The 26,963-nt window shown below is 53.2% G+C and overlaps 7 protein-coding genes across 7 annotated transcripts; 2 read left to right on the top strand and 5 right to left on the bottom strand.

Moving 5' to 3' along the window:
• Positions 1-2: 2 nt before the first annotated feature.
• Positions 3-632, bottom strand: A1O5_03057 (uncharacterized protein; the record flags this gene model as incomplete). Its single annotated transcript, XM_007743670.1, has 1 exon — positions 3-632. The coding sequence occupies one exon, from the start codon at positions 630-632 to the stop codon at positions 3-5; it is 630 nt and encodes a 209-aa protein (XP_007741860.1).
• Positions 633-2,175: 1,543 nt separating this feature from the next.
• Positions 2,176-2,937, bottom strand: A1O5_03056 (uncharacterized protein; the record flags this gene model as incomplete). Its single annotated transcript, XM_007743669.1, has 1 exon — positions 2,176-2,937. The coding sequence occupies one exon, from the start codon at positions 2,935-2,937 to the stop codon at positions 2,176-2,178; it is 762 nt and encodes a 253-aa protein (XP_007741859.1).
• A 4,770-nt stretch (positions 2,938-7,707) lies between these two features.
• A1O5_03055 (uncharacterized protein) lies at positions 7,708-10,656 on the bottom strand (the record flags this gene model as incomplete). The annotated part of the gene is made up of 5 exons (XM_007743668.1): positions 7,708-9,342; positions 9,391-9,886; positions 9,947-10,054; positions 10,125-10,150; positions 10,255-10,656. The coding sequence occupies 5 exons, from the start codon at positions 10,654-10,656 to the stop codon at positions 7,708-7,710; spliced, it is 2,667 nt and encodes an 888-aa protein (XP_007741858.1).
• A 5,062-nt stretch (positions 10,657-15,718) lies between these two features.
• Positions 15,719-17,488, bottom strand: A1O5_03054 (uncharacterized protein; the record flags this gene model as incomplete). The annotated part of the gene is made up of 6 exons (XM_007743667.1): positions 15,719-16,732; positions 16,802-16,861; positions 16,917-16,986; positions 17,050-17,089; positions 17,142-17,218; positions 17,319-17,488. The coding sequence occupies 6 exons, from the start codon at positions 17,486-17,488 to the stop codon at positions 15,719-15,721; spliced, it is 1,431 nt and encodes a 476-aa protein (XP_007741857.1).
• Positions 17,489-18,202: 714 nt separating this feature from the next.
• On the bottom strand, positions 18,203-19,859 carry A1O5_03053 (aldehyde dehydrogenase (NAD(P)+); the record flags this gene model as incomplete). The annotated part of the gene is made up of 2 exons (XM_007743666.1): positions 18,203-19,427; positions 19,483-19,859. 2 exons carry the CDS (start codon positions 19,857-19,859, stop codon positions 18,203-18,205), a joined length of 1,602 nt encoding a protein of 533 aa, XP_007741856.1.
• Positions 19,860-20,842: 983 nt separating this feature from the next.
• Positions 20,843-22,178, top strand: A1O5_03052 (uncharacterized protein; the record flags this gene model as incomplete). Its single annotated transcript, XM_007743665.1, has 2 exons — positions 20,843-20,889; positions 20,948-22,178. 2 exons carry the CDS (start codon positions 20,843-20,845, stop codon positions 22,176-22,178), a joined length of 1,278 nt encoding a protein of 425 aa, XP_007741855.1.
• A 2,382-nt stretch (positions 22,179-24,560) lies between these two features.
• Positions 24,561-26,766, top strand: A1O5_03051 (neutral trehalase; the record flags this gene model as incomplete). The annotated part of the gene is made up of 3 exons (XM_007743664.1): positions 24,561-24,707; positions 24,757-26,495; positions 26,550-26,766. The coding sequence occupies 3 exons, from the start codon at positions 24,561-24,563 to the stop codon at positions 26,764-26,766; spliced, it is 2,103 nt and encodes a 700-aa protein (XP_007741854.1).
• Positions 26,767-26,963: the final 197 nt, after the last annotated feature.

Raw genomic sequence — 26,963 nt, 5'->3', positions numbered from 1 at the left:
CCCTATGGCGTAATGGCTGGCGAACCCGAGTTCTTGGACTCGGAGTCGCTGCCGGCCTCGTGCGAAAACTGCCCATCAGGTCTGGGCATGTTGGAGCCCGACCTCAACCTGGCGGCCTCGCGCTTGGCCAGCACCTCGTCCCACGCCGCCGGGTCCAGGGCGTGCTGCGACTCCTCGCCCAATGCGGCGGCCGCACCCGTCGCCGTGGCGCTGTGGATCGCCGCGCCGACCGCCCCGCCGCTGGCCGACATGACATGCTCGGCGTCGAGTTCCGGGATGGGCGACTCGACCAGACTGTGCCGGGCCTCGCGCTTGGCGGCGCGGATCTCTTGCTGCGCCGTCAACTCGGCGTGGTGTTTGGCGAACAGCGGGACGTGCTTGTCCAGAAAGTTGGCGGCCGCGGCCAGCGGGTGCGGCGTCGCGATGTGGATGTGGTGGTGGTGATGGCCTTGCGGGTGCCAAGAGGCATCGGCGGGGTTTTGCGACGGCGAGGGCGTCGACGCGATGATGTATGCGGGGCTTGGGTGGACGAAGGCTGACGGCGGGGGGGGCATCGAGATCTTCATGTTGGACTTGGTGGAGGAGCGCGTCGTGGTTGGCGAGAGGGCTTCATCTGAAGTCGGAGAAGACATTTGTGCGTATGTGTGTGTGTGGTGTGATGTTCAGGCGGCCGGTCGATTTTGGCTTCTTTTGGTGTTATATCGTATTAATATAGAACACTCTGCTCGAGTCTTGTGGAAGCGGGATTTTCGGCTTCTCCGCTTTTCTTTGTAAAGGCAGCTTCTCGATCAGAACTCTGTGTTACGCTCAGCCGGGAGATCTAGGGCCGAATCCACTGGAGAGGCACTGTCCGAGGTTCAGCGCGCCTGCTAGTCCGGCGCTGTAGCGGTAATGGATCTGTAATGAGGGCTTTCTGTCTCCCTCTTTCGCGCGTCGAAGGCAAAGCAGTGGATGTGGGTGGTGGAGGGAGAGGAGGCCTGGGGTTCCAAAGGAGAAAAGCACAAGAATAAGGGAGGAAGCGGAAACGCACGTGGCCTTATAAAGGGCAGGGTGGTGTAGAGAGAGTCACTACCGAGAGAGTAGCAGTAGGTAGAAAGGTAGAAAAGTAGAAAGCAGGAAGCAGACAAGACTCGGGCCACGACAAATGCCCTTGGTCCTTACGCAAAACTTAGCAAATCATTCCATCCTCCTGAACATTTCGAGGTCTAGAGTATATACCACACCCTCTTGAGAAGGGGCCGATACCCCGTCGACGGGCATCTTGCCCGTTGTAGCCACTCACGGGCCGTTAGCGAGGGAGGAGGAGCAACAGAGGGGCGACGATGGCCTATAATGGGCCAATGGGTGTCTTGAGCGTTGCTGACGCATCATGCGACGTTATGCATCATCCCAGCATGGCGTCTTGTCGTCCTCTTTGCCCTTTGCCCTTTGCCCCGCCAAGATGGTCCATTGCGGCGCTTGCCCTGTCGGTGAGAGCAGAAAATGGGCAAAAAGGTACAGGGTCAACGGTTGAGGAATGGCATGTGATGTGGTCACCAAGTGCTGGACAGAAGGCGCTCAGGAGATACACTCACTCATGGTCCATGGACGGATGGGGATGCGCATGGGCACCGCATCCAGCCGGGAAAAGGAAAAGGAATGTGTTACTGTCCCGGACAGGCAGTGGACTAAGTTCCACAGCTCGTCTAGTTAGCGGAAAAGAATCTTCCATGCAGGAATGCCCTGCAGGACGCGAGCTGAGGAAAGACGGAGCGATGGGGATTTGGGAAAGGTGCAAAGAGGATCCCACGGTAGAATGGTTTGCCTGGACCAAGAGGTGACAATTGGTATGCCTACTTGTAGAGTGGTGGCCTCCGTACTGCCGGTTGTCTCATTCAGTATCTTCCCCCCCCCTCCACCACTCAACAGAAGAAGATCTACAAGTAGAAGTGCTGTCAAAGCAAAGCATGATGACCAGCTGCATGCATGTTGCCTCCCTCCCCGTCTTGTTTGCCACAGCCTTCCCTCTTCGCTCCCCCTGCCGCTTCTCCCTGACCAGGCTTCAAGCATGTGACATCCAATTCATACGGTACCAAACATCATTCCTAGGGGCTGTCTCTTCCCTCTTCCTATATTATATATCCCCCGTCAACGGTCTGCCTCGCCGCGCGTCCCTGAGGGCCAGGCGTCATGGAGTCATGGACCAAGTTCGGCCCTCTCCGTACTCCTTTGGTGGTGCAGCCTGTCTCCGTTCTGTCCGCTCGGCATCTCAACTCGCTCGTATTCACCAGCTCCTGCTAATTCGGGCCTGTCATCCCGAGATGGTGGTGCTTCCGCCACCACGTGTTGTTGTTGGTTGTCCGAGTATGCAGATGCAGGTTGGGATGCCACCGAGAGGGGCTTTTGCATCGTCTGGTCTCCCTGAAGGAGACCGCTATAACCTGCATCTCCTGGTCCCTCCTTCTCTGCGTTGCGATGACGTCTATTGCGAATCAGGAAGAAGATAAGGACGCCGATTATCACCGCGGCTGCTCCTAAACCAGCTCCCAGCCCTGCTGCAAGGCCCGTGTTGCTCGAGCTTCCGCCCGTAGATGGTGCAGGAGTGTTTGATGTCGCGGATGCTGCCGCTGCCGCTGCCACTCCGTTGGTGGTAGGCGAAGACGTGGGTGTAATAGAACTTGTACTAATACTAGTGGTACTGGAAGTAAGTCCGCCAGATTCGCTTGTGGCGGTGCCATTTGCCACGAGAGGGCTTGTCTGGACAAATGGGGTACTTGTAGATTCTATCCCCGGCCAACTGGTGCTTCCAATGACGGTGACCGTGCTCGGTTGAGCGTCCCCGAGCTTGACGGCATTCTTTCCTGTATCACAACTGCACTCCGAATCTCCCGGACAACAGTACTCCAGGCATCTGTTAGCTCTGTACTGGCCTTTGGTGGAGTAATGATGTGACTTCATGGAAGCTTACCCAATCCTGTGCCGTGTCACATTTGAGTAAGGGTATCGATGAATTGGCATCTGTCAGCACCGCGTCCTCAGCATTCCATGTCACCAGCGAAGACCTTTAGAAACGACGGCAGCCAGTAGAGGGCTCCAGGCACCTACTCTGAGCAAAGCACCATCCGGGGCATAGCTGACTGTCCCACGTCCGATCTGTACATGTCCCCCGGTACCAGAAACTGCTTCCACCTTGCTCAATGTAACATACTCCGTCTGAGAGACATGTCCACCCCGTACCACAACAGGCCGAGTTCTCTTGATCTGGAAAACATGCAGTATCGTCGGGGGCTATTGAGTACGGATCATCTGGGGCCAGCGTGCTGTTTTGCCAATAGCACGTCGCCGAGGCCAGCTGTGGTATGAGAAGCAGGGAAGCGGCGAAGATTAAGGTCGACATGGAGATGAGCACGAAGCTCTCTTCACTTTGACACGCGAGGTGATGTGTCTTGGAGTATAGAAGTCGGCTGTCGCGACGGAAGACGCCCTAAGCGTGCAATTGCTGCGGCGACGCAATCGCCAGACGCAAGTGATGGTCAACAATCAAGAAGACGGTAGTAAACTCAACATTCTGCAGGAAGCAGAGAAGAGACGCTTCGACGACGATGCGAATATGACGAACTGGGTAATTGCGATATTCAGGCACCCTACCGTTCCACCCTTAGTTTGTTTCAACGCGCCTGTGGAGGACTGGTTCCCGAAGTTTGACCCCGTTCGCAATACACAGTTGGAAAAGTGTGTGGATCTGAGCGACTATCTCATAGCCACTGCTGTGGTTCAAAAAGGCTCCCATTGGCCCCCAGGCACAAGGACTAAGAAGCATGAATGCCCATCAACCTTGAATGAAGGTCGATCTCTGGCAGTGAGTGTTCGCTAAGGCGCCCTGTCCAAGATCTTTCCGTCATTAGAGCGGCATGTGAACAGGGATGTGGTGATTTGCGTGGTGGATGCGTCCAGGCGTAATAATGGATCCCTTGATCAGGCTGTGGCTCTCCAGCCTTGTGGCTAAAATGCGAGGCGCTTGTGCCAAGGTGGCTCGCTGGCTTGTTCAGCAAATCTTGTTGTCCACTCTCCCCTTTTCTGATTTCATTGGAAACCACAAAAATGATCTCAAACATCTCAGGCTTCGAAACATCTCTGAATGATCCGAGTGTCTCCTGGTCGAAGATCTACCGCGAAGCCCTCGGATTCCCCAGCAAGCCCTATTTGTTAGTGACCCTCTGGAGGAAGTAAATGCTGCCTTGCACCGACTACACCATGTCCTATGCATTGACCCTGAGAAGCAGGGCCATAAGAGCTACCAGAGAGGGAGGAAGATTGTGGAAATCAACTCACGGGCAGCTTTGAACTGCATGGTCAGTGCCCTACAGATAGCCGAAAGTACGGTCCCTCAACTGAGAGCTGAATGGCATGCTCTAAACTTTCGGTCTGCTCGCACAAACGGTCGAGTTGAAAATGCAATCCGTTGCTCAGTGTGTTGCCACGCCCGATATTGCATCGCTGAAGGGCATCCAAGCTACGTTCTGGAGTCTTGCGACTGAAGAAATAGGCGAAAACAGAATCACCCCGAGAAAACGGCTGTGAGAGGACGGCTAGTCAAGGATTGCTCCTGTGTCGAAGGCTTCAAGGGGTCTTGTCGTGGTTCCATGCTTCGGTTTAGAGGACGATACGGAAACTCCAACATGGCCTGCGGACACTGGCCGTTGGAAAAGCTGATATTAGCACCAAGCCACTCGCCACGGTGAGCATCCATTTCCTATCACTGGATGTCTCCTGGAAGAGGTTTCAAGGTGGTACAATCACCAAGTCAAGCCGTGGGACCGAAAGACATATTTAAGAAGGATGATAACCAGTGGGGCTTGGGTACCAGGGAATGTGAATGTTGCAGATAGGTTCGAGATACATTTCGAGGGAGAGGATCAGGAGCAGCAGCAGCAGCAGCAACTACTACGACAACAAAATGCTGTCTCGGGTCACCATCCGCGAGAATCGTCGAGGAAAGATGAGAGACAGTATCGCACGAACCCGGTACTGAAGACTGTCGCCAAAAACATCGGATAGATTGCAACGGACGCGCCAACGGCCCTGGTGACGGTCCTCTCATCTGGCTGGCAAGCTGTTTGTTGATCCTTTGCCAACGTGCGCTTGGTTTCCATACTGTGACAGGGCTTTGAGTGACGGTTGAACAAAGTCTGAGACGGGCAGGGTGTCTCTGTCCTCAAGGCAAAGGGGGCCCACCTTGGACGGTAATGGCTGTAGTTTCTAGTTGCAGTTCTCGAGGGCTCTGTTGCTGCTTTCTCTTGAAATCTGGCGGCCAACGATGACTATTGCTCACTGTGGACGACCGACTGTGCAAAGGTAAGAACGTGCTCCAGGAGCTCGTCTCTCTGCCCGTTGACCCGATCTGTGGTTCATATAGAATACGAAAGCCCCGATCGCACTGCATGCTGGCCGTCGCCGTCTCGGACTTTGGGTCAGCGCCACTGTGTAGGATTTGGTCTGGCGAGATAGAGTGCACATGGGCTTAGTGCGACGCATATCTCGCTCAAATTTTTTGGTTCAAAACCGCGCCTGTACAAAGAGCAGGAGCAAGATATCCTGCGGGCCGTGGATCCCTCCCCCTTGCTTGCTCTGGAAAGACGTTCAAGGAGTGTGAGAACTCAGGGGCCCATTATCAGAGGCCTGATTTTGCGCGGGATTAACCGAGTTTGAAAAATCTCTCTCTTGTTGCGCTTTTGGAGAAACTTGCGAGGTGTTTGTTTGTTTGAAAGAAAAAGGCCAAACAGTCCTGGATTCAAGAACCCGTCCTCGTTGCCTCTTCCCCTTGTCTCTGCGAAGCGCCAGCCAGACCCATAGCGGCACGCACTGATGATCCGAAACCCCGTGGCGTAATTATGGGGGTGATTTGCTCCAGGGTGTTTGTGTGTTCGTAGGGTGTTGTTGTGATTACCCTAGTTAGGAATAGTATCATGGAGTGCCGTGAGGTCGCCTCGTTTCGAGATGACAGAGATACATGCCTGAGCGAACTCGTATCTCCCTGCCTTTGGCCAGGCGTGGCAGTTCCAGGCCTCCCGCGTCCCGTACCTTGCCAAGTGGAGCGAAGGGGATGATCCCCTGGTCAAAGCAGGAGTACTTATGTTCTCGTACGAGTATGCCCTGGGCAACCCACCTACTCCATACCTGTACCTACAAGTATGCGTTTTACTTTTTTTTTATTCTTTCCAACGTTTCAGATTTGGGGTGCAGCAGTCGAGCAACGACATCGGAGTGGTTGGAGTGGTGTGATCAGTGGTTGATTACGAGGACGCCTTCCGCCGTTAGTCCGCGTTGGCCCAATGCAGGTCGAACGGGAGGATGAGCCCGCTTAAACGAGGTAGGCCACAGGGGGTAGTAGGGAGCGAGCGACAAACAGTACGGAGGAGGAATGGAAAGAAGAAACGAGTTGGCTCGTCTACCTCGTACAGTCGCTGTTGCTGGTGTTGTCACTGGTTGGGATTCAGATTTCGAAGCCTCACTCAGGGCCTTTGGCCCATGGGTGGTCTGTGATCAATAGTTCTGTTTTGGTTTTTGGTCTTTTTGCTTATTCTTCTTGTCTTTTCTTCTGATTGCATGCAGTTTCGTGCGCAGGGGCTGTGCTAGGGCTATCTCAAGGGCGGCTCTACCACCAGTCAAACGACCCTGACATAATCGCCTACTGCGGTCGTTGTGAGAGTGCCAAAGGGCGATGATGACATGGTCCTCGTAGAGAGACATGCATGCATGCATAGGTAATCGAGCTTCTCGAAGAATCATTGTCGCTGGTGGGTGGATTTGGTGTCTCTCATCCCTTCCAAGCCAGGTACATGGTGGCTGAGACGAGGCTCAGCCCCTCAAAATCTCGCGGTGCTCCATCTCTCCATCCCAAATTTAGTAGCAGGCCAGGCACATCCCGTTGGTGGTTGGTCTGCTGCGCTGGCCAGTGCTGTGCTGGGCTCTCTGGCTTGGCCTCCACAAGTCATCCCGGATGCTCGTTCGTTCGCGTCTATCGTCCCCGTTCCTGACCCTAGCTGTCGGCGTTTGATTTCCGATTCACGAAGGTCCAAGGTCCTTTGAACGCGGAGACGCAAATCTCGTTACGAGACCTCTCGTCAATTTTCAACCACGGCAGACGACATTAGAGGGTAGGAGATTGGAGGGAAGACCACACGGCACAAACATACATTTCGGCTTGATAAACTTGTCAAGTAGACCAATTTCGATTGAAGAGTGACTCGCAGAGCATAACTCTGTACAGTGGATACAGTTTGGTCGAAATTTACAAATCTCTCTCGCTTGCTGGAATCTGCCCTGAACGCGCTGTGCTCCTGTGTTTCTTTTTCCTGTTCGCTTCCTGCGACGAGATGCAAAAGTGTGCCCTGTAGGTATGTATGTACGCCGGAGTATGTCATCAGAAACGCAAAAAAAAAAGCCCAGTGTTGTCCGATTCTTTCAAACATGCAAAGTTCATCATGGTCGGGCGCCCTGAACGCCAATCGCCAATTTCCCCCTTCCGCAATGCCGGCCAAAATCCTAGTCCTAGTTCCTCGTAATCCAGATCGACCTCAAATGTGGTATCAAAGGCAAAACAAAAATTCAAATCCTCGTAAAGGTCGTAAAGCATCATGGTCGTGACAGAGAACCAACCAAACAGTTTAGAATGGAAATAGGGAACACACACACACACACCAAAAAAAAACATGTTTTCCCCGTGCTCTAGAAGTGTGACAGTCGACTGCGTCCCTCCACGAGTCGATACAATACCCGATCAGCTTCATTCATGAGGCCGCCCAGGAAGAGCGAGACCTTGTTGAGCCGAATGATTTCGAGAAGACCATGCGTCCGTCCAAACACCTGTGGGTTCAAGCGTAACAAGTCGTCGACTGTTTTGACGTTGGTGTTTTGCAAATATTCTCGCATACTATAGACCGCTTCATGCGAGTCAAGGAGAGCCGGATGCGCCGAAGGCAAGCTGGAGCTTCGTGAAGGATTGGAAGTGGGCTCGCTAGTAGTGGAAGCAGCCCCGGAGCCCTGTCCGCTGTTATCGGCCGTGGTCGATGCAGAAAAGCCATAAGCCCAACAAACTAGCGCAGCCAGGTAGAACGCCCACGGTTCATGGAGCATGTGGGTATCGTAGAATGAAACCGAGAGTTCGGTGTTTGTAGCATCAGAAGTCGAGAACTTTGCCCGACTACGGATCAGTTGAGTGGCGTGCCAGAGCGCCACCCGGCTTTCACGATTCGAGTCGACCCAGACTCTCAGGTTCCGTTTTGCGTCTTGGAATTCAGCTTCGTTCTCAAGCTTCTTCCCGATGATCCAAGACTCGCCGCTTACCACAAGCAGCTGTCGGATCGGTGCGTTCTTTGCCATGTCCCGCGCATGACGATTGAAAAAGAGCCGGGATGCGGATTCGCCAGTCTGGTCCTTTCGCGGGAGGAGTTGATCGAGGGATAGCCCCTGATTGGCAGCCAGGCTCACTTGGATCTGGAAGTAGTCCAGAGTCGAAGAGGACGCTTGATCCTGGCGAGAAGGCTTTGCCTTGCTGAATGAAGGTGATGTTTCAGAGCCGGAGGCCATCTCTACCCACTCCTCGATCGGGCTGGTCTCCCAGAGGTCCTCTGAACAAGGCAGAGAGACATTCAATCGAAGTCCACCGGGGCCTGCTCTTCTTGGTCGTTCGTGATGCACAATGGTGGCCGGTTGTTCGAAGAAGACCACCTGCTGAAGATCCAGAACGGTACATGCTTGCAGAATCCGTCGCCGAGTCTCATGCTCGAGCCAGAACTTGTGGGCTCTCTGAATGTCGTCCGCCGTCCGTTCCTTGGGGAGGGTTCTCAAGACCGCCAAGGGATCCGTTGCAAGAGTTCGTCGCGCCTGATCGAGACTCGCAAACAGTGATCGAAACCTGGCTGACATCTCCACTTCCACCCGCCTCGCACAATACTTGCTCAAAATTTCAAGAAGGAATACGGTTTGCAAGTCTGCTAACCTTGACCGACTCGTGATGTTGTCTCGTCTTCTCAAAAGTTTGGTGGCAATTTCTAACAGGGTCAGGGAGTAGAGTTTTGCGTCTGGTCGGGTGTCGTATTGCGAGCCTATGGCCACCATTGCACTCGCCAAGAGTGGACTTGGTTTTGTTGGCAGGAAGCTAGGCCTGTGAACGAGAGGATAGGACGGGTGGAAGTATTGCCAGTAGAGTTCCAGGCAATCCCACCTTATAGTGTCGGATATACTGGCTGAGGCATTTCTTGACTGAAGTCCAGAGGCATTTGATAGTTCTCGTCGTATGACAGACCATTCGATTCCATCCAGGTCGGAGAGGGGTATTGGTATGGTAGAGTCTGCAGGAGACTGATCAGCTTCAGTATACGCACCAACCCAATAAAAAGGGGTACATACAGGAAGATAAGTCCCATCGTCAAGCATAGTCGAAGGAATAATGCTGGGAGGTCCCGACGAGGGCACCCAAGGACCGGGAATTGTCCCGTTGATCAAGGGAGAGGCCGCGCTGGGATCGAAAGCAGCTACGGAGGAAGAGGAGGAAATACTCTGGCGGTGGGCGTACCGGCCATAATATTCAGAAACAGGAGATTGACTGCTTTCAGGTGTATAAAACATAGAATCGTCCGCAGAGCTGTAGCCGTGGACATAATGCATCGGCTGTCGTGGAAACCCGTTAAATGCTGGTGTTCCCAGACCGTAGCGGTAGTCTTGCTGAGGATGAACAAGAGAACCGATGGAGAGGCCTCCAGAAGATCTTGGAGCACTTCGATCGGCTTGAGGGCTGGTCATGACAGGAGCAGGCATCACAGAAGAAGGTTCTGAAGTGACTGAGACCTGTGCCATCTGGCCCATGTGTGCAGAGGAGGAAGCATCAGCTGCGCTCTCCAGATCACTGTGCAGGAAAAGTTAGGAGCCGGGTCTTTCTCTCTCCTCAATACAGTCAGGGACTTACTGTCTCTCCTGGTGACGTTGAAGAAGATCCATTCGATGGAATGCCTTTCGACATCCAGGACGAGTGCAGGGGAAGAGTGCTTCAGGATTGTGATTGAGTTCATGCCTCCTGTTGACTGTTAGATTGAGGAGGATCTCAAACTGCTGCCGGGAACGAGCGGCCCAGTAGTCGGACTTACCTTCTGTGCTCTGCCCGGGTGAATACCTGAGGATCATAAGTTAGTCCGGTTAGTTCTCTTGGAGGGCCGTTTGGGTCCAATTGCTGGGGCCTGGATTTTGGGGGTCATAACGCCTGATGGGCGAACTCACCTTTCCACACCCGGGAAACTCGCAAGCATGAACACGTTTGCCTTTCTTTGCCTTGCTAATGCGGCCTGTTGGTGTACAAATGGGCACCATGTCGAGAGAAATGGATGATGTCCTCATGGTGGAAGAGCTTTCACGACGAGAAGAGAACCCGTGAGCAGCACCTTCGACCGGTGAGGCAGGCGAGTCGGACACTATAGGTGATCGGCTCAAGGCAATCGTGTCTTGAGAAGGCGACTGAGCAAAAGATATGGGTCGCGGACTTTCTCTCTGTCGGCGACGGCGATCTTTGACTGGTTGGTCTGAAAAGAGTGTAGTCGTGGCCTGCTGTTGGGGAAGGATTGACTCGGAGGAGTTGGCGACGCCAGGTTGTCGAGGAGTTTGGGAGCGCTGTTTTGGGGCCATGATGGAGAAAAAGGATATTGTATAGAAGATATAAGAGTATACGAAGTGACCAAGAGGCCTGCGCCAAATGTTTCACTGTGGAGTCTGAAATGCTTGGAAGCCTCCGCCCCCTTCTGAGCCTCAAGCAAAGATTAAGCTTGTTTGAGGAAATGGAGACGATTGCATGGGTTTCTGGAGGGAGGGTAGGTGTGATGAGGGAAATGACGACTTGATGGTGGAAAGAAGGGGAGAGGCTAGGAGGATTAGAGAGTTTCCAGGACCTATCGGCAGGGCTGAGTTGTGTATGGGAGGCCGGAGGCACGTGGCGGGGCGAGGGCAGGTCGCAGGTGTAGGACAAGATAGGCCGGATGTTATTCTTGTCCCAAGAATGGAGACAAGGCACCTAAGGGAATACTAGAAAATCCAGCAGAAAGTGGTTCCAAAGTGGAAAGCATGGAAATGAATTTGGACGCAGGAGCCAGGGTGAAATTAGCTACCATAACTTTTTCGAGAGGCGGGTGTAAGAGAGGCAAGCGAGGTATAGAGCCTCCTGCTCCAATAGAACGGCCGAGAGCGGAGCGGCTGTGTCCTCTGCATGAGGCTTTTGGGCCAAGCGTGGCCGGTCCCAGTCGAAATATAGAGCGTCTGATCAAGGGACGCTGGAGAAGCGATTGGACAGCGCAACGAAAGCAGGCGGATGACGCTGACTAGTATGGAAGCCTACTCGTACGTGTGGTAAGGGACCGTACTGGTAACCAGGAGGGGAGGGTGTAGTGTCGTTTCTTTGGGGGGTGTGGAGAGGAAAAGGTTCCCATTTCCACGAGGCCGGAGGGCAGTAAGGGCATTCATTTGGGAACTTTTGGAGAGAGGGACCGAGCGTGTGGATGGAGTAACGGTAGGACGGCCGCTAGTAACGAGTCCACCCGCCAGTCATAGCCTCATAAACCCGTCATCCGTGAGGTCTTAGCTCTACTTGGTAGGCGGGTGCAGCAAGTGGTGAGATGGGCCGTCAGATGCTGGTCGATGTTCGCGTGAGAGATGGACAGCAGAATGAGGTGGTACCTGAGGCCAACAAGCGGAGCCGGCTGCTGATTGGGCTTGGGGAAGTCTCCGTCATCCTTGAATAGCACGAGAGACCACACGCTTAGCGGTTTCTATCGCGAGTGCGGCGCAGGCCGATCACACTAAGCCAAATACTAATGTGGTTGCTACTATCTAAAGACCCTGTTATACTACTCTTGGCCTAGCGTGAAACACTGGCCAACCAGATATCGGCCAAGCCACATCCACCAGGATCCACCCCTGAGTGTCTAAGAGTGATCCGCTAGGCCAGCTTAGAATAAGCTTGCTGCTGTTTAGACGAGTCTGCCTTACCTGAGCACTAAAACACCAAACAAGAGAAGCGAAGTCCTCAGTTGACAGTCCTGTTCATCAAGCCGTGCACCCTCCTTCTCCCCATTCATGCTTCCACAAACCACATCCTGTTTAAACACCGAGCGCGAGAAACACGCCGGCAAAGTCTTCTCGTACCTGTATCTTAGGCGATGATCATCTCCATACGTGGCATTTCGAGCTCGGCATATGCTTGGTGGAACTACTTGTTACGACCTTCATAAACCGATCGCATGCCGAATTCTCCGTCTTCCGATCACCTAACCTAGTATTGGTTATGCGGCTCCACCCCGTTGATGCCGTCACTCGGTCACACTAACTGGACGCAGGGGATATCCTGGGGGAGGAGGGTTGAGCGACACCTTCGCGATTCTTGGTAGATGCCATCATACACATTCTGAATGGATGGCCAATTTTGATCAATCTGTCATGGCCAGAGAATAGGTCGCTGTGAGGCGACACAGGCAAGGACGAACCCAGGAGAAAGAACCTCGACAGAGATTTGGTATTGCTTGACAGCTTGCGCCGAGTATGACCAAAGTCGTAACCAGTTCGGGGAATGGGCCTGTTCTGGAACCGGCTCCCGTACGAAGACCACGAGTGATGCGCAAAGCATCTCGCATACCTGGATGAACAAGTGTGCATTCAACAAACAGGATATCCAGGTTCCGGAATGGCATTTCCAGCTGAGAAGATCTACTGCAGGAACGGGGCGCCCCTGATTCTGCTTTCTACAAGCCAACCTTTCTGTGGTCAGCGGCATTCGTCTTTCAGTAAACCCTTGCGAAATTTTTCTCATCCAGGACGCCGAGAAGGTCCGACTTCATGCAGATCACCGGTAGATCGGGTGTGGTCTTTCTCACCCTCTGATCCTTTTCTGTAGCTTACTCGCTTGGTGCGAAGCCGTACAGTAAATGCGGGAAGGATTTGCGCCGCCCGCCGCTCTAAAGAGGTCCTTTCGGGGGCACTCGCCACATTGGAGCGACATAGCCCGGTGTGGCTGGCACCACGAGCCTGGTCATCATCCGATATCTGTGGCTGAACACAGTGGCGCTCTTCAGTCAACAGTTGTTGCTTACCAAAGAGGCACGACAAATCCTTCGATGAAACTCGCTCAGGAATTGAAAGACACCAGATCCTGGTGTGCGGCTGAAGATGGATGGATCAACATGACAACCTGCCTAGCGACCTAGCAACAAAGATGCTCGAGGTTGGTGGATGCTGTCCGGTTGAATTGCGGGACACACTATTTACAAGTACAAAGATTTGCGAGTCTCGCATCATCTCTTTCTCCCGTCTGATCTGCAATTTCCACTTATTCTTTCAGAGGTCCTTTCCTCAATCATCACAGTGACAATCTACTTTCAGCTCTGCCGAGCCCAAGATGGATAATGATCCACTCGCCAACCAGTCCTGGTCTTTGGCGAGATGATGCCTGGCGAAGGCTCCTCGCGCGTCCTCGTAAATCAGTCGCCTAGCGAAAATGGCATCAAAGGGCTCAAGAGTCGTATTCTGCGGGAACTTTTTCCGCCCATTATTACCTCGTAGGTACTGGGTAGAGCTCCTGCATCACGGCGAGCTTGCTTCCTCCATTGTCCATATCCAACGAGCAACACCCCTTTCTTCTGCGTCCAACCGAACATATTTGCTCCCCTCGCCGAGTACCTCGTACCCAGTACAGAAGCTCGTATCAATCCCCGCCCTGCAAATACTGAGTACTCCGTACTACTGACAAATATTTCGTGACTCTCCACAGCCCATCTCAACCTTATTGATCCTCGTAATTCCGGAAACGGCACAGGATGGCGATCTCAGCAATCACGTGCTGGATTTTCCGACGGGAACCCTCCCAATTTTGACGCCAGCGTTTCAGGACAACGCCTCTTTCTCAGCCTTAGCGACAGTTTCAGACAATTGGGCGAGAAAAGCTCTTAGTGCCCGATACCCCCTTCAAAGTTCGAGGGCGCGCCACATCAGTCCACAATGTGTATTCTCCTCCCAAGATCTGCATGGCCCATCTGCCGGAACACGAGAGAGGACGTTCAGAAACACTCCTCGAGGACCTCCGTTTCGCTTCCGCCAATCGATATTTGACACCCCATTACTACAAGGGGAACAGCGGCGGATACCCTGTTGTAACTGCCCATACTGGCTAAATGCAAGCCCCTGACCAGGTACCGCGCAGGTACCTGGCCATGGCCAAGGCCAAGGCGAAGTTGATTGTGACAGTTTCATCGCAGAAAGATGTATTCGCCGTTCTGTTCAAGGCCTAGCTTGGTGCAAAGAAATGTTAGAGCATGGTTCTACGCATTCCAGAAGCTCCCCCCCCCCTTCGAGCAATACAACAACAGCCGGGGTGGTCAGCACCCGTACCGACTCCATACAAGCCAAGGCTTAGATATACCTAGGTACATACTGTATGCAGGAACCGGCGTCTCGCCCACACGGCACGGGAGGAATGAGACGCAGAAAGGAGGTACATGGAAGGCCGGGCGACTCATACTCGCATCCGTCGTATTCGGGTTCGGCTCCTGGGACAAGGGTCTCGCCAGGCCCCTTGCGTGATGCATAACAACCCTCGAAAACAGCGGAAAGTTGCTCAAGGGAATTTCCAGTAAATAGAGGAGACGTGCGGAAGATGACTGCGACCCATCTGAGAGACAGAGCCTGACAAACCAACGCTATCAAATGGTCCAGATTCCTCGGCGCCAATGCAGGATGTAAGTACCGACTATTGGGTAAGAGCAGGTTGACAATCGCCATATCATCTTCCTCCACGCGCTGTCGTCGTTCTCTGTCTCTTTCTGCCCTCCCCATCATTCCTTGCCTTTCCCATTGACGCCACTGACTTTTCAACGCCTTGAGGCGAATACTCTCCCGCCATTACTGCGGTGATCAGCAGCAGAAGACCTTGCTAGTGTTCCCCCCGCCAGACGTCCCCTACAATCAGAGCAGCAAAAGGAGCGCCAGGAGCTCATCTGCATAGCGGGAAGCATGCGGCATGCGCGTCTCCTTCCTGCCTCCTTCATCGAGAAGAATGGCCGAGCCAACACAACATATCACATCACCTCTTGTCGCGGAGACAGCCTCGCGGCCGCGTGTTCCAGGCTGGTAGCCATGGTGGTGACTTTGATCCATGCTCCGTGATTTTGCTATCCGTCTGCGTTTTACCCTTCCCTCCTCTTCTCCTCATGAACCTGGGCTGGGAGGGCTGGAATGGACGCGTAATTAAGGAGTAAGTAGTGAAGAGGGCGTCGGTGGGTAGGTAAGTATTCTACAAACAAAAGCGCAGGCTCTCGCCAAATGATGCTGCTTACAACTTATCCCCGTACAAGAAGATGATCTATCTTTTCATTAAGAATGCTCGCCCAGAGCCCTTAGGGATTTGCGTGAACTTCCCCCCCCCCCCCCCCCCCTCCAAATATCCATAGAGTGCCCCAATCTTGCCCCGGCCATATGTAGTCTCTGGACGGCCTCCCGTCTAATCTTCGCGCATTATTTATCCGTGAGCCTTCCGTGGGAGCATGGGTATGTAGGCTCTTCATGATCCAGCTGTGACTCCCTGACTGCTATGTACACTCTTACGTGTTTCTGTTGATCCAATCGTTGACGATATACTCCCTATCTTCCATCTCTTCTTCCTTTTCAACCTGCTACCCAGATTGACATTGCGACTCCCCACATCCACACTCTATATATCTGCATCAATCCCTGGCTCTGGGACAAAGTCAATCCCATATTCTTTTCTCTCCAGCCCGGACAAGACCTCCTTCCCGTACTGAGTCAACTCCGGCTTCCCACTTGACTCAGTTGGCGCCGTGAAAAACCTCGGCTTGAATTCCACATTCAAGTCTTTCCTCTTTGCTGCCTTATCTCTCTGGGCCTGTTCCAGATCCTGCTTCACCCGTGTGGCGTCCGAGTAGCGCTTTTCATTGATTGCGGTGGTGACCTCAGCCCAGAACGTGCGGGACTCATGCGGGAGTTGTTCGTGATCAGGAGGACACGACTTGGGCACCGGGAAGAGTGGTTGGAGGTCAATGAGAAGCTGTTTCTCTAAGGTAGGCTCAACCTTTGTAGATTCCTTGACCGCCACGCTGTTCGGGATCGTGTAGACGATTTGTTCTTGCCAGCATCCCTCAAGCCTCACGAGAATGTCCTTCTCGGGAACGTCCTTGACGCGCGTGTATTTGTCGTCGGAGGGGTCATACCGGAATATAAGGCCGTGGACCCGGTTCTGCGCTCTACCGAACCAGGATTCTTCCACATATGTAAGGAGGCATTTTAGCCTTGTCTGCGGACAGGTTATGGAACATGTGTCTGCGACCGAGATATACAGGGACCCTCGAAGCAAGCCGCCCAGTGAGGCGGTCGGGTGGGCGAGTTGGTATTCTTCATTCTCCCGCTCGGTGAGGGTGATGAAAATGCCCCGGTTGTGCACACCGGGAACCACGCGAACAGATGTGCCTGTGAATTTGGCAGAGATTTGGTCGTAGCCCCGGGCGTAGATGCCACGAGAAGGGCATTCGTACCAATATGCTGAGACGGGAGGGTGATGTGACGTCTGTTCGGTGAGAAAGGATATTCGGATCGGTTTCTCGTTGGTATTGCCATTGAGTTGCGGCTCTGTGGGGTCGACCGAGGGCTGAGGCGGTGCTTTGGATGGGTTAGATATGGACGGGGCGTCTACACTAACTTCCCAGTGGCACTAGATGGAGAAGTCGTGTTAAATACCTATGTAGGGTATGGGGAGAAAATGAGACGTGTTGAAACATACCCTGAAGAACTCCCCCAGCGTCGAGTTATAAGGCTTGCAAGGCTTGCCCTTCACGTATTTCTGCGCACTCTTTTAGCCGTGACCACCCGGAGACAGCGATGGCCTTTTCACGAACCAGATCTTTGGTGAACCAAAATCGTAATACTTCCAGCATGCGACCGAGAGGCTCATCTGATCTTCCTATACTTCAAGGGTCCTGTCAATACAGTCCTGCAAGATTTAGTGTATCCAGAGCAACGCAGCCTTACCTGACAAATGTCTCCGGTCTATCCAGGTAATGCCAATATTCTGCACATTATCAACGCCTCTGCTCCTGAGTGGCGCTTGCTGCAGCACATACCTAGGTTTGGTATAGGTTCTATTAACTGTGACGGCAATGAAAAGCGAACATTTGCAATATCTGAGACACCGATAAACCTGATTCATCCCAACAAGCGTCAGCACACACATCTTCCAACTTGTAGAGACACCCCTCTCCCCGACCGGAGGCAATATTTTGTTTGTGGCAATGACGTACTTCTTTAATAGGCTCAGGAATGTTCTCAGCTTTGAGCTATCGTCTCGCAGATCATTATCGGCAGGCACAATGCCTCCCGCGGGAGGAGTGGCGGGACTGGGCGTGCCCGGTCTTGTGTTGGGATTAGAGGTTGCAGGCGTAGCAAAAGGTGTATTCGAGGTAGAGGTCATGATATGAGCCTTGGGAATCTTTTTGTTGCAGGCTCCGGGACAGGAACTCGCGTGCGCACTTTGACCGTCGGTGATGCCTTGGGAGGGACTAGAGTTCAAGGAGCGACTGTCTTGTGGTGGAATGGATAAGAATGAGAGGCCAGCTTTTTGGAGGAGGGAGGGCCGGGAGGCTTTGTTTGGGAGAATAATGCCAGCGAGATATCGAAGGGGGTGGATTTTGGGTGGCTGCAAAAAAACCATCCAATCCCAAGCAGGAGATGATGATCGTGGTATGGGAAATCCATGCGGGATGGACGAAGCAGCTCGGTAGAGTCGGTGCCGTTCGTTGGGGCTGGTGGATGACGCGCACCTTTGGACCCTGGACAGTGGACAGTGGACAGTGGACAGTGGACGGAGCAGCTCGAGGGTTCTGGTTGGTACTGTACTTGGTACACAGGCACACCAGCAGTGGGTGGCTCGAGCCTCTGTGGCGGTGCCAAGCTTATCGATACCACATCCCCAGCAGTCCAAAGGGACAGCCTCGCCAGCCTGATCAGGCTCATGGTTGATCCGTCCCGGCTGACAAAAAGCCATCCCCCGTAAGAATTACTGTACCCTGCATACAAGTGGGAAGGTGTTCGATCTGCACACCTAGGTAATCTGCATGTTTCTATTACCTCCTCCTGATGATCCGAGCCGTCCCGTAACGATGGGGATATCTCACACTTTCCACCCTCATTTGCTGGCTGTCAAGACTTTCCCATCCATAAAGGCTTTCAGGGCGATGCAAATGCCCGCTATCAAAGCTGCCCGAAATGCACCACCGGATACACTCCCCGCTCCCAGTGTGAGCAAGTACCATACGGCTCCTATTTTCCGATTACCCTTTCGGTCAAAGTCAGGCTTGAGGAGTCCCATTTTGTTGAACTGTGCCAGCTTGCCGGTCCCCGCAAATGGGGGGTATCTCACGGCCAGCAAACTCTCCATCCAGTTCGGCGTATAGGTGACTGATCTATGGTGCGTAAAGCAGTCGAATGAAGCTTTGCCGCGGTACGCCCCTGTTCCCGAGTCGCCCACACCACCAAAAGGCAAGTTGGGTATGATACCATGGAAGAAGCCATCGTTGATGCTGGCACCACCTGAGCGCGTGCCTGTGAGGATCTTATCAGTCTCGGCCTTAGATCCAAAGGCATATACGCCCAGTGGTGTTTCATGGAGTTCATTGGCAATACTGATAGCTTGATCCAGGTTGTCAACGGGCAAAATGGGGATCAGGGGTCCGAAAGACTCTTCAACCAGCAGCGAGTCCTTAGGGTCGGTGACTTCGATGACAGTCGGCTCGATGAAGAGCTGGTCAGCATCCATAGTTCCGCCAATGACGATTCTACCCGATGTATTGTCCAGCATCTTCTTGATTCGATTGAATGCAGTGAGGTTGACGATCCTGGAGTAGTCGGCACTCTTCTTCGCCCCTTCTGGGAAGAACTCTTTGAGAGCCGCTTTCAGTTCTGCTATCAGAGTCGGGACGACTTCCCTGTCGGCAAGAATGCAGTTTTGGCTGATACAGATCTGGCCTGCATTCATGGTCTTGGACCATAGTAGCCGTCGCGCTACCAAGCGCATGTCTGCCTTCTTGGTCACAATTGCAGGATTCCGTCCACCCAGTTCTAGAGCGACCGGAGTCAGATTCTTCGCTGCTGCCTGGGCGATGATCTTGGCCGTGCGGGCAGAACCGGTAAAGAATATCTTGTCCCACTTCTGCTCCAGCAAGGCTGAAGTTTCAGGGATAGCCCCTTGGACACAAGCATAGCAGTCGGGATCAAGGGCTGTTTCGATGATTTTTTGCATGACAGCGGCGCTGTTGGGTGACTGCTCGGAAGGCTTCAACACAACAGTATTGCCCGCCGCAATGGCTCCAATCATGGGGCCAAAGGACAAATTTACGGGGAAGTTAAAAGCACTAGGAGTATTATCAGTCGCACGTATGATATGCAAGACCCGTCAAGACTTCTTACCCGATCACAAGGACCACACCCAAGGGATCCTTGCGGATTTTAGGGTTGACCAGTCGATTCGAAAGGGCAATGTCGGCCGGTTTTTCATCCTTCATCCATTTCTCCAGGTTCTGAGTCGTGAATACGATATCATTTTGAGTCCAGTTGATCTCTCCAGTATAGGCCTCGAAAGAGCCTTTGCCCAGATCGCGTGATAGTGCCTCTAAGAGCTCTTTCTCGTGGTCGGCGATGGCCCAATAAAGCTTGCGCAGCTGCTTGATCCGGAACTCGGCAGGGCGAGTCTTTTGCGAGAAGAATGTGCTTCGAAGTCGGGAGACGATTGACGGGATCTGCTCGACTGGTGTGGTTGTGAAGGGTGGGATTTGGACGGACGTCATCTTGTTTACTTTGCACGATTGCTGGAAATTCCAAGTTCGTTGTTGTTGTTGTCGTTGTTGTTGAAGAAACCGAGCCAGGCTTCGGATCTTAATGACAAGTCGAGGACTGATGCGACTCAACAAGATAGAAAGGTTTCTGTCTTCGAAGTCAGCGAGGGGAGTAAGATGAGACGTTTTGTACGTCGTATGCAACCACTGAGTTAGAGATGCCTCGGTCCAGCCGCCAGCCGATGTTTACTGGGTTACCTGAGATCCAGGCTGTAGATGGCGAATGTGTGATTTTTGATCTCCCGAATCTTGTTAGTCTTCAAAGCGTATGATGAATAATTGCGCTGGCGATGGTGCCAGTGATGTCTAGTCGCACAGAGGACACTTGAATAGATGTTTTGACGTGACGAGTTCTCGATTACTGTGAGCAGCACATCAGCTGTTTTACCCTCACCCTGAAGCCCCTAGGCGCGAACATGCTTATACTAACCACAACAAGCCTGGCGGCCACACTAGCCTCACGCGCCCTAGGCGCAGCCAAAGTGCATCATCATCATCATCATCATCATCATTGTCAGTCTCGCCCCTCACTGCCCTCAACTAGCTAGCATGGTGGCCAGGCACTCATTCCTCGAAGCCGTGACGCTGCAACTCTCCTTCTCCGCAGTTTCAAACAACCATCGTGTCTCTTCTGCTGCGTTACCGAATCTCTGTGCCTCCATCCTCCTTCACCCCAACTTCATTCGCACTTTGCATTCTTTGTGCAACTGGTTATCCTTCGTTTGATTTGCGGGGCCTCCGCTTTCTCTGTCGTTTTCCCGGACTCAAATGGCGACATGGCAGTGTTCTTCGATCTTGAGGACGATGACTGCTCATCTGGCAGTCGATCGCGCTTTGGCCTGGAACCATCACCCCAGCAAAATCAGCTGAAACATGTTGTCAATGGAGGCTCAGATGCAGTGAGCAGGATTTCCGGCATCAACAATGTACAAATAATGTTGTCGACAACAAACAAACTCGCTGCCGCCTTGACATGCTATCCGTATGCACAAACACAGCGTGTGACCCTCTTCTACGTACTGACCTGATGAATCTCTTAGGATTGCCCTGTCCCTATCCTCCCATCTGGACCTCAATGATCTGCACGCTCTTGCTGCCACTTGTCGAAGTGTCCACGACGGCCTAGCACAATATGCGCATCAACTCAAGTTTCAGTCCTTGCGTTGCAGTCATGATGGGAGACCAGTGCTAGCAGAAGCACTCTTGGCACAAAGAGGCAGGGTACATACTGAAGACTCCTTGGGGAGTGCGGTTCTTTCGCAGGGGCCTGCAATCGCGCAGATGCAGGCAACAGCTGGGGCTATCGGAGGAAGCTGGCCGGCCCAGAACTCGGGAGGTCTGTATGCGTCGATGGGCGTTTCCAGCAAGATCAGCTCTTGTGCTCGAGATTTGGTGGCTCCCTGTCGCCGATGTGGAACGGTAGTGTGTCGTAACTGTGCGGCCAAATCTCCGAGCACTGTGAGACTGAAGGACCGCTTTCGCCGCTTATGCAAGACCTGCCTCGACGCCCCGATCGAAGCGCATCTACAAGCCCTCGGCTCCTCTGAGGATGCCAGCGACGGTCCACCAATTTCCAGTGCGAGTTCGATGCGATCCGAGCGGTCCCTCTCTAGCTCATCCACCCTGGGCTCCACCACAGGCCTGGAGAATCGTGAGTCCGATACTGAATCACACCATTATTTTACTTCCTCGGCCTTTCTTCGAGGTCCATGCACCTGCGAATCTCGAGGAGTGTTTTTGTGTGCCCCTTGCGGCCAGAGTCTGCGGGCCGCTGACACCACCTATAAGAGGGTGTGGACTTGGCGATCTCGGTATTCGACACACATTGGCGACGGACTAGGTACAGGGTTGGGATTGGGAAACCAAGCTCAGAAATGCGGCCGCGGGGAAGATTGCCTGGAAATGAGCGGCAAGGCGATATGCTGGGTGGAGATTGAATGCTCTGAAGGTAAGGCGCACGATGGAACTGATACCGACAGAAATAGCCTCAGCCGGGTAGGTACGCCAGATTCGGCCTATGGCAGTAACAAGCCTGGGTATCTGCAGCAAGAGATCGAGGGCATCGGAGGTGTTGTCAAGAAGAAGGTCAAGAAGCGCGTCAAAGTCGGAGCAGGGGTTTGGGAATGGGAGGATGAGAGGGAGAGTGGCAAATATCTGGAAAGGGAAGCACAAGGGACGGCGCGCAGTTGGTGTGGTTGGTGTGGGCGAGTATGTCCCTCGGAGAAGGACAGGCGTGGGTCTTGCATGGACTTGACAGGAACGGCAGTCTAGGCGTGAGGGAGATATACTCGGCGGAGACATCGAGGAGCTTGACATTGTATTTGTGAGTGGTACATCAGCGAAGATCCCTCGGGTACCAACACATCGCATTTATACACTACGGAGGCAATGTACCAAAGTAGTAAAAAAAAGTATCAATTACACTTAGGTATGTACAAGTACAACGGTCTTGTGTCAGGTGGCAAAGTACCCTCCCCTCTCTGGGGGAATGCCAATGGTACTAGGCTTGTCAATACCCCAGATGCCGGTCTGGGAAGGTACCTACATAGTTCTTTTGATAACATTTCGCCTGAGGTGGTTGGCGGGAATGCTAACTTAGTCGTTGAATGCCCCTGCAGGACACCGGATGCAGCTGCGATGCGGATGGCGAAAGCCGGGGGGGGGGGGGGGGCTGTGGATGAAAGATACAGCAACCGCTGGGGGCGATTGGCTCGCCCCATCCCAGAGAAATGCGGTTACACAAAAGCCTAAGTCAGTAAGCGATGGAGGGGGAGCTCGGCCTGGGGCATATCCATGTAGATATGGGGCTGCTGCCCAGACTGAGAAGTGCAACAAGGCAAGACAAGGCTGAGGCTGATGAAGACGGACAACAAAGCTGGAGGATAAAGGAATACGAGACAATGCATGGATGATGACGGCCCCATCCTTGTTATACGAGGCATTGGCAATCCCGTGTGCAAATGTGCCACCCACGGACTGACATGCCACAGAATTTGGGGGTTTGTGATTTAGTTGATTCAGGCTGGACAAGTGACACGGCAGGGCTTTTGTGGACACGCTGGAGACATTACCCTGGGGCCTGGCACGGACTCCGAAGGCGCCATGAGGCCCCAACGAGGCCCTTAGCATTCCGCCTCTAATGTCTGAAATGTCTCGAACCAGATAACGGCAGCGGCTCGATATCCCAATTCTACTATCGCACCATTATACCCCCACAACCCCCCCCGGTCAAGCTCCACGGCAAGGACGGTCACTAAACAAAGTAGATTAGCAGGCTCGCAGGGCATTGGAGTTTGGAGGCTGGGCCAAAAGCAATTCCTGCATCGATCGTCCGCTCTGAGGGAAATTTTTCAAAGCAACCCTGACTGACTGAAGTCCCACCTGAGACCAATCTCCTGTGTCCCAGTTGTCATCTGGGTTTTCAATCAAGAGGGGGGAAAGAAACAGAACAAAAAAAAGAAGAAGAAGAAGTGGAAGAAAAGAAAGAATCAGTCCAGCCAGCCAGAGAGCAAGCCCGCAAGCCATAAAAATAGTCGATTTCGTTTATTGCATCCACGTTCCACCATCCACCATCCACCACCCACCGCTTGTCCACCTGACCGCGACTGCCCACGCTGGACAACGCGCACTGGCCACGGCTTCCTTTCACTTTCAATTCACTTCAATTTCAAAACGGGCGGGAAACCGACCGACAGCTGAGAGGAGAGAAAGGAAGACAGAGACACATCATCACCGCCCATCAACCACGACCGACCACCTGCAACAAATCCCTCATCCTCACTCTTCTCTTCATCTCTTCGTCTCTCATCCCACACCTCGCACCTCACAATTCAACTCACCCTCCGTCCAGCTGACCTTCTCAACACGTTCCTTATTCTTAGCTACAGTCCTTTGCTGGTCGTGTGCCCTGAAAGACACTGACTCGGGTAGCCCGGATTCAGCGACCTAAATAGCCTGCCCACCTACCTAAGACCATCCTTAACCCCGGGTGCAGCCACCAAACCGCCTACAACCTACCGCCTACAGCCTACCCCAGGCAAGAATTGGAGATTTCAGCGGGTCCGAGCTCTGGAAGTCGACATCATCGCCCCTGTCATCATCGCCCAAAGCCTCCAATCTCTGCCCCTGCCGCCGCCTCCTGGTCTGCAACCTCGTTTTCTGTCCTGGGCAATACCTTGATAATCAACCGAGGGTGAAGACCGACCATCCGGCAGCTTTTTCCACTGCTGTTTTTTTGTAAAGCACACGCACACGCACAAAGAAAAACAAACGCCTTTTGCCCCCTCTTTTTCTTCAACCTCCCAGAACACAAACGACACTTTAAATCTGCTGGTCATGAGCTTGCCGAATGCGACGCACCATCGTCGACGGAGCTCATCTCTCGAGCGTCGGGATCCTTACTCGTCGCCGTCGGTTTACTACGATGAGGAAGCCGTGAGACGTCAACTTCTGGGTTCACGAAACAGAGCTGTCACTTCAGTCTGTGCCCTGGTCCCTCCTTTCCGACCCCTTGCTGACCCGGTCCTGACAGTACATCAAAACCACTCGAGAAAACGCTCTAGAGGCTTTCAAGGGCAACTATCCCGCTCGGAGGACGAGTCATGGTGCGTGCATGCCTGTCCAATGTCGTTCGTGGTCGACAGAGACAGAAAGATGGCTGACACAAGGTCATTTTTAGATGAGCACCATCAACAGCACCAGGAGTTACTGGTGGACGTCAACCGCACCTTGGAGGATCTTTTGGAACGGGAAGACGTGGACAAGAACCAACAAATCACAATAGAGGACAACGGCCCCAAGGTTGGCTCAAGCCTCGCGTTGATGTTGCAGGAGACTAACTACCACGCAGCACATCAATTTGGGCACATTGGCCTCTGCAGGCTACCGATCGGCCGAAGTTCGTGGAAATTACATGATCAGCAATCTCCTACAAGAGTTGACGTTGGCGAAAGATTTGGGCAAGAAGGTGGTCAAGATACACCGGTCGCGTCTGAGTGAAAATCCCGTCGACCGTCTTTCCCGCCGCATTAGGGATGAATTTTGGAACAACCTAACCCGCTGCTTGGACGCTGCCACCATCGAGAAAGCAGGTCGCGATCCCAAAGACTGGACAGCGGATCCTAGGCCTCGCATCTACATTCCCTCGGGATGCCCGGAGCAGTTTGAATACTACACTCAGGTTGCCAAAGACCGCCCCGACATGCGGCTGGATGTGCGCTACCTTCCCGAAGGCCCCATTACTGCAGAATACGTGCGGGGGCTTAACAATGCTCCTGGCATTCTAGCCCTGGCTATGAAGAAAGAAATGGTCAATGGACAAGAGACACTCAAGGGAGAGCCATTCATTGTACCCGGGGGACGTTTCAATGAGCTTTACGGGTGGGACAGCTACATGGAGTCTCTAGGTCTGATTGAGAACGGAAGAGTGGACCTGGGCAAGTCAATGGTCCTGAACTTCGCCTTCTGTATCCAGCATTATGGCAAGATTTTGAACGCCAATCGTTCTTACTACCTGACTCGATCACAACCGCCCTTCCTGACTGATATGGCTCTCAAGGTCTATGACAAGATCAAGCACGAACCTGGCGCCCTTGATTTCTTGCGCCTGGCCATCCGAGCGGCCATCAAGGAATACTACAACGTTTGGATGTCGACACCCCGTTACGATCCGGCCACTGGTTTGTCACGATATCGGCCAGATGGCCTTGGTGTTCCCCCGGAAACCGAGGCGTCTCACTTTGTGCACATTCTGACCCCGTACGCCAAAAAACACGGAATGACATTTTCTGAGTTTGTCGAGGCCTACAACAATGAAAAGGTCCACGAGCCGGAGCTGGATGAATACTTTTTGCATGACCGTGCTGTCCGCGAATCCGGCCACGACACTTCGTACCGTCTGGAGGGCTGTGCGGCGAACTTGGCTACGATCGATCTGAATTCTCTGTTGTACAAATACGAAATCGACATTTCCTGGTGTATCCGGCACTACTTCAAAGATCGACTGAGCATTCCGCGCGAATTTCAGACGGATGCCAACCGAAAAGAAGGGTTCGAAACTTCGGCATCATGGGATCGGCGAGCACGACTGCGTAAGGCCCGCATTGACAAGTATATGTGGAATGAAGCCAAAGGCATGTACTTTGACTACGACACGGTCAACAAGAAGCGCACCAGCTACGAAACTGCGACCACCTTCTGGGCGATGTGGGCGGGATGTGCCTCTCCGAAACAAGCGGCTGGGCTGGTGTTCAACGCGCTGCCCAAGTTTGATTGCTTTGGAGGGCTGGTGTCGGGAACCGAGGAGTCTCGTGGAGAAGTTGGGCTTGATCGACCGAACCGTCAATGGGACTATCCCTTCGGGTGGGCCCCTCAGCAAATGTTGGCATGGGGCGGGCTCATCAAATATGGATACATTGACGAAGCTCAGCGACTGGCGTACAAGTGGCTGTACATGGTTACCAAGGCCTTTGTCGACTTCAACGGTGTGGTGGTGGAAAAATACAACGTGACTCGAGAGCTGGATCCGCACAAGGTCGAGGCCGAGTATGGCAACCAAGGGGCCGACTTCAAGGGTGTTCCCCGAGAAGGGTAAGTCTTTTTTCTGATGTTGATTTGGGCCGCTTTGTCGCTGACGAGATTCAGGTTCGGCTGGGTCAACGCCAGCTACGTGTATGGATTGTCTTTTATTCCGATGCACATGAAGCGCGCTCTGGGCACCCTCACACCATATGAGACGTTTGCTAAGGCAACCGAAATCAAGCTTGGTGCGGTCGAGGATATCATTCAGGAAGGGTCAGACGAATCGAGACAGGACTCGTCGGATGAAGCGGCGGTCAGCTCGAGCCTGGAATCGCTATGAAGAGGCAGTCAGGTCTCGGTCCTGACTTGGCGGATCTGGTTTGTTTTTTTTTTTTTTTTTTGTTTTGAGCACTTGCGGCGAGCCAGCCGGCGGATACGTTTCCAGATGCATGGGCTATTCGATTCGACGGAATAGACTTAGAGGGCATCACGCGAACAAGACGAGCGAGATTGTTTATCGTTAGCGAGCATGAGAGC

Source organism: Cladophialophora psammophila, assembly GCF_000585535.1.
Source record: "Cladophialophora psammophila CBS 110553 chromosome Unknown aczJe-supercont1.4, whole genome shotgun sequence".
In the NCBI taxonomy this organism is placed as follows: domain Eukaryota; kingdom Fungi; phylum Ascomycota; class Eurotiomycetes; order Chaetothyriales; family Herpotrichiellaceae; genus Cladophialophora; species Cladophialophora psammophila.
The sequence above is the reverse complement of the archived record's forward strand: the minus strand, read 5'-3'. Positions and strand labels throughout refer to the sequence as shown.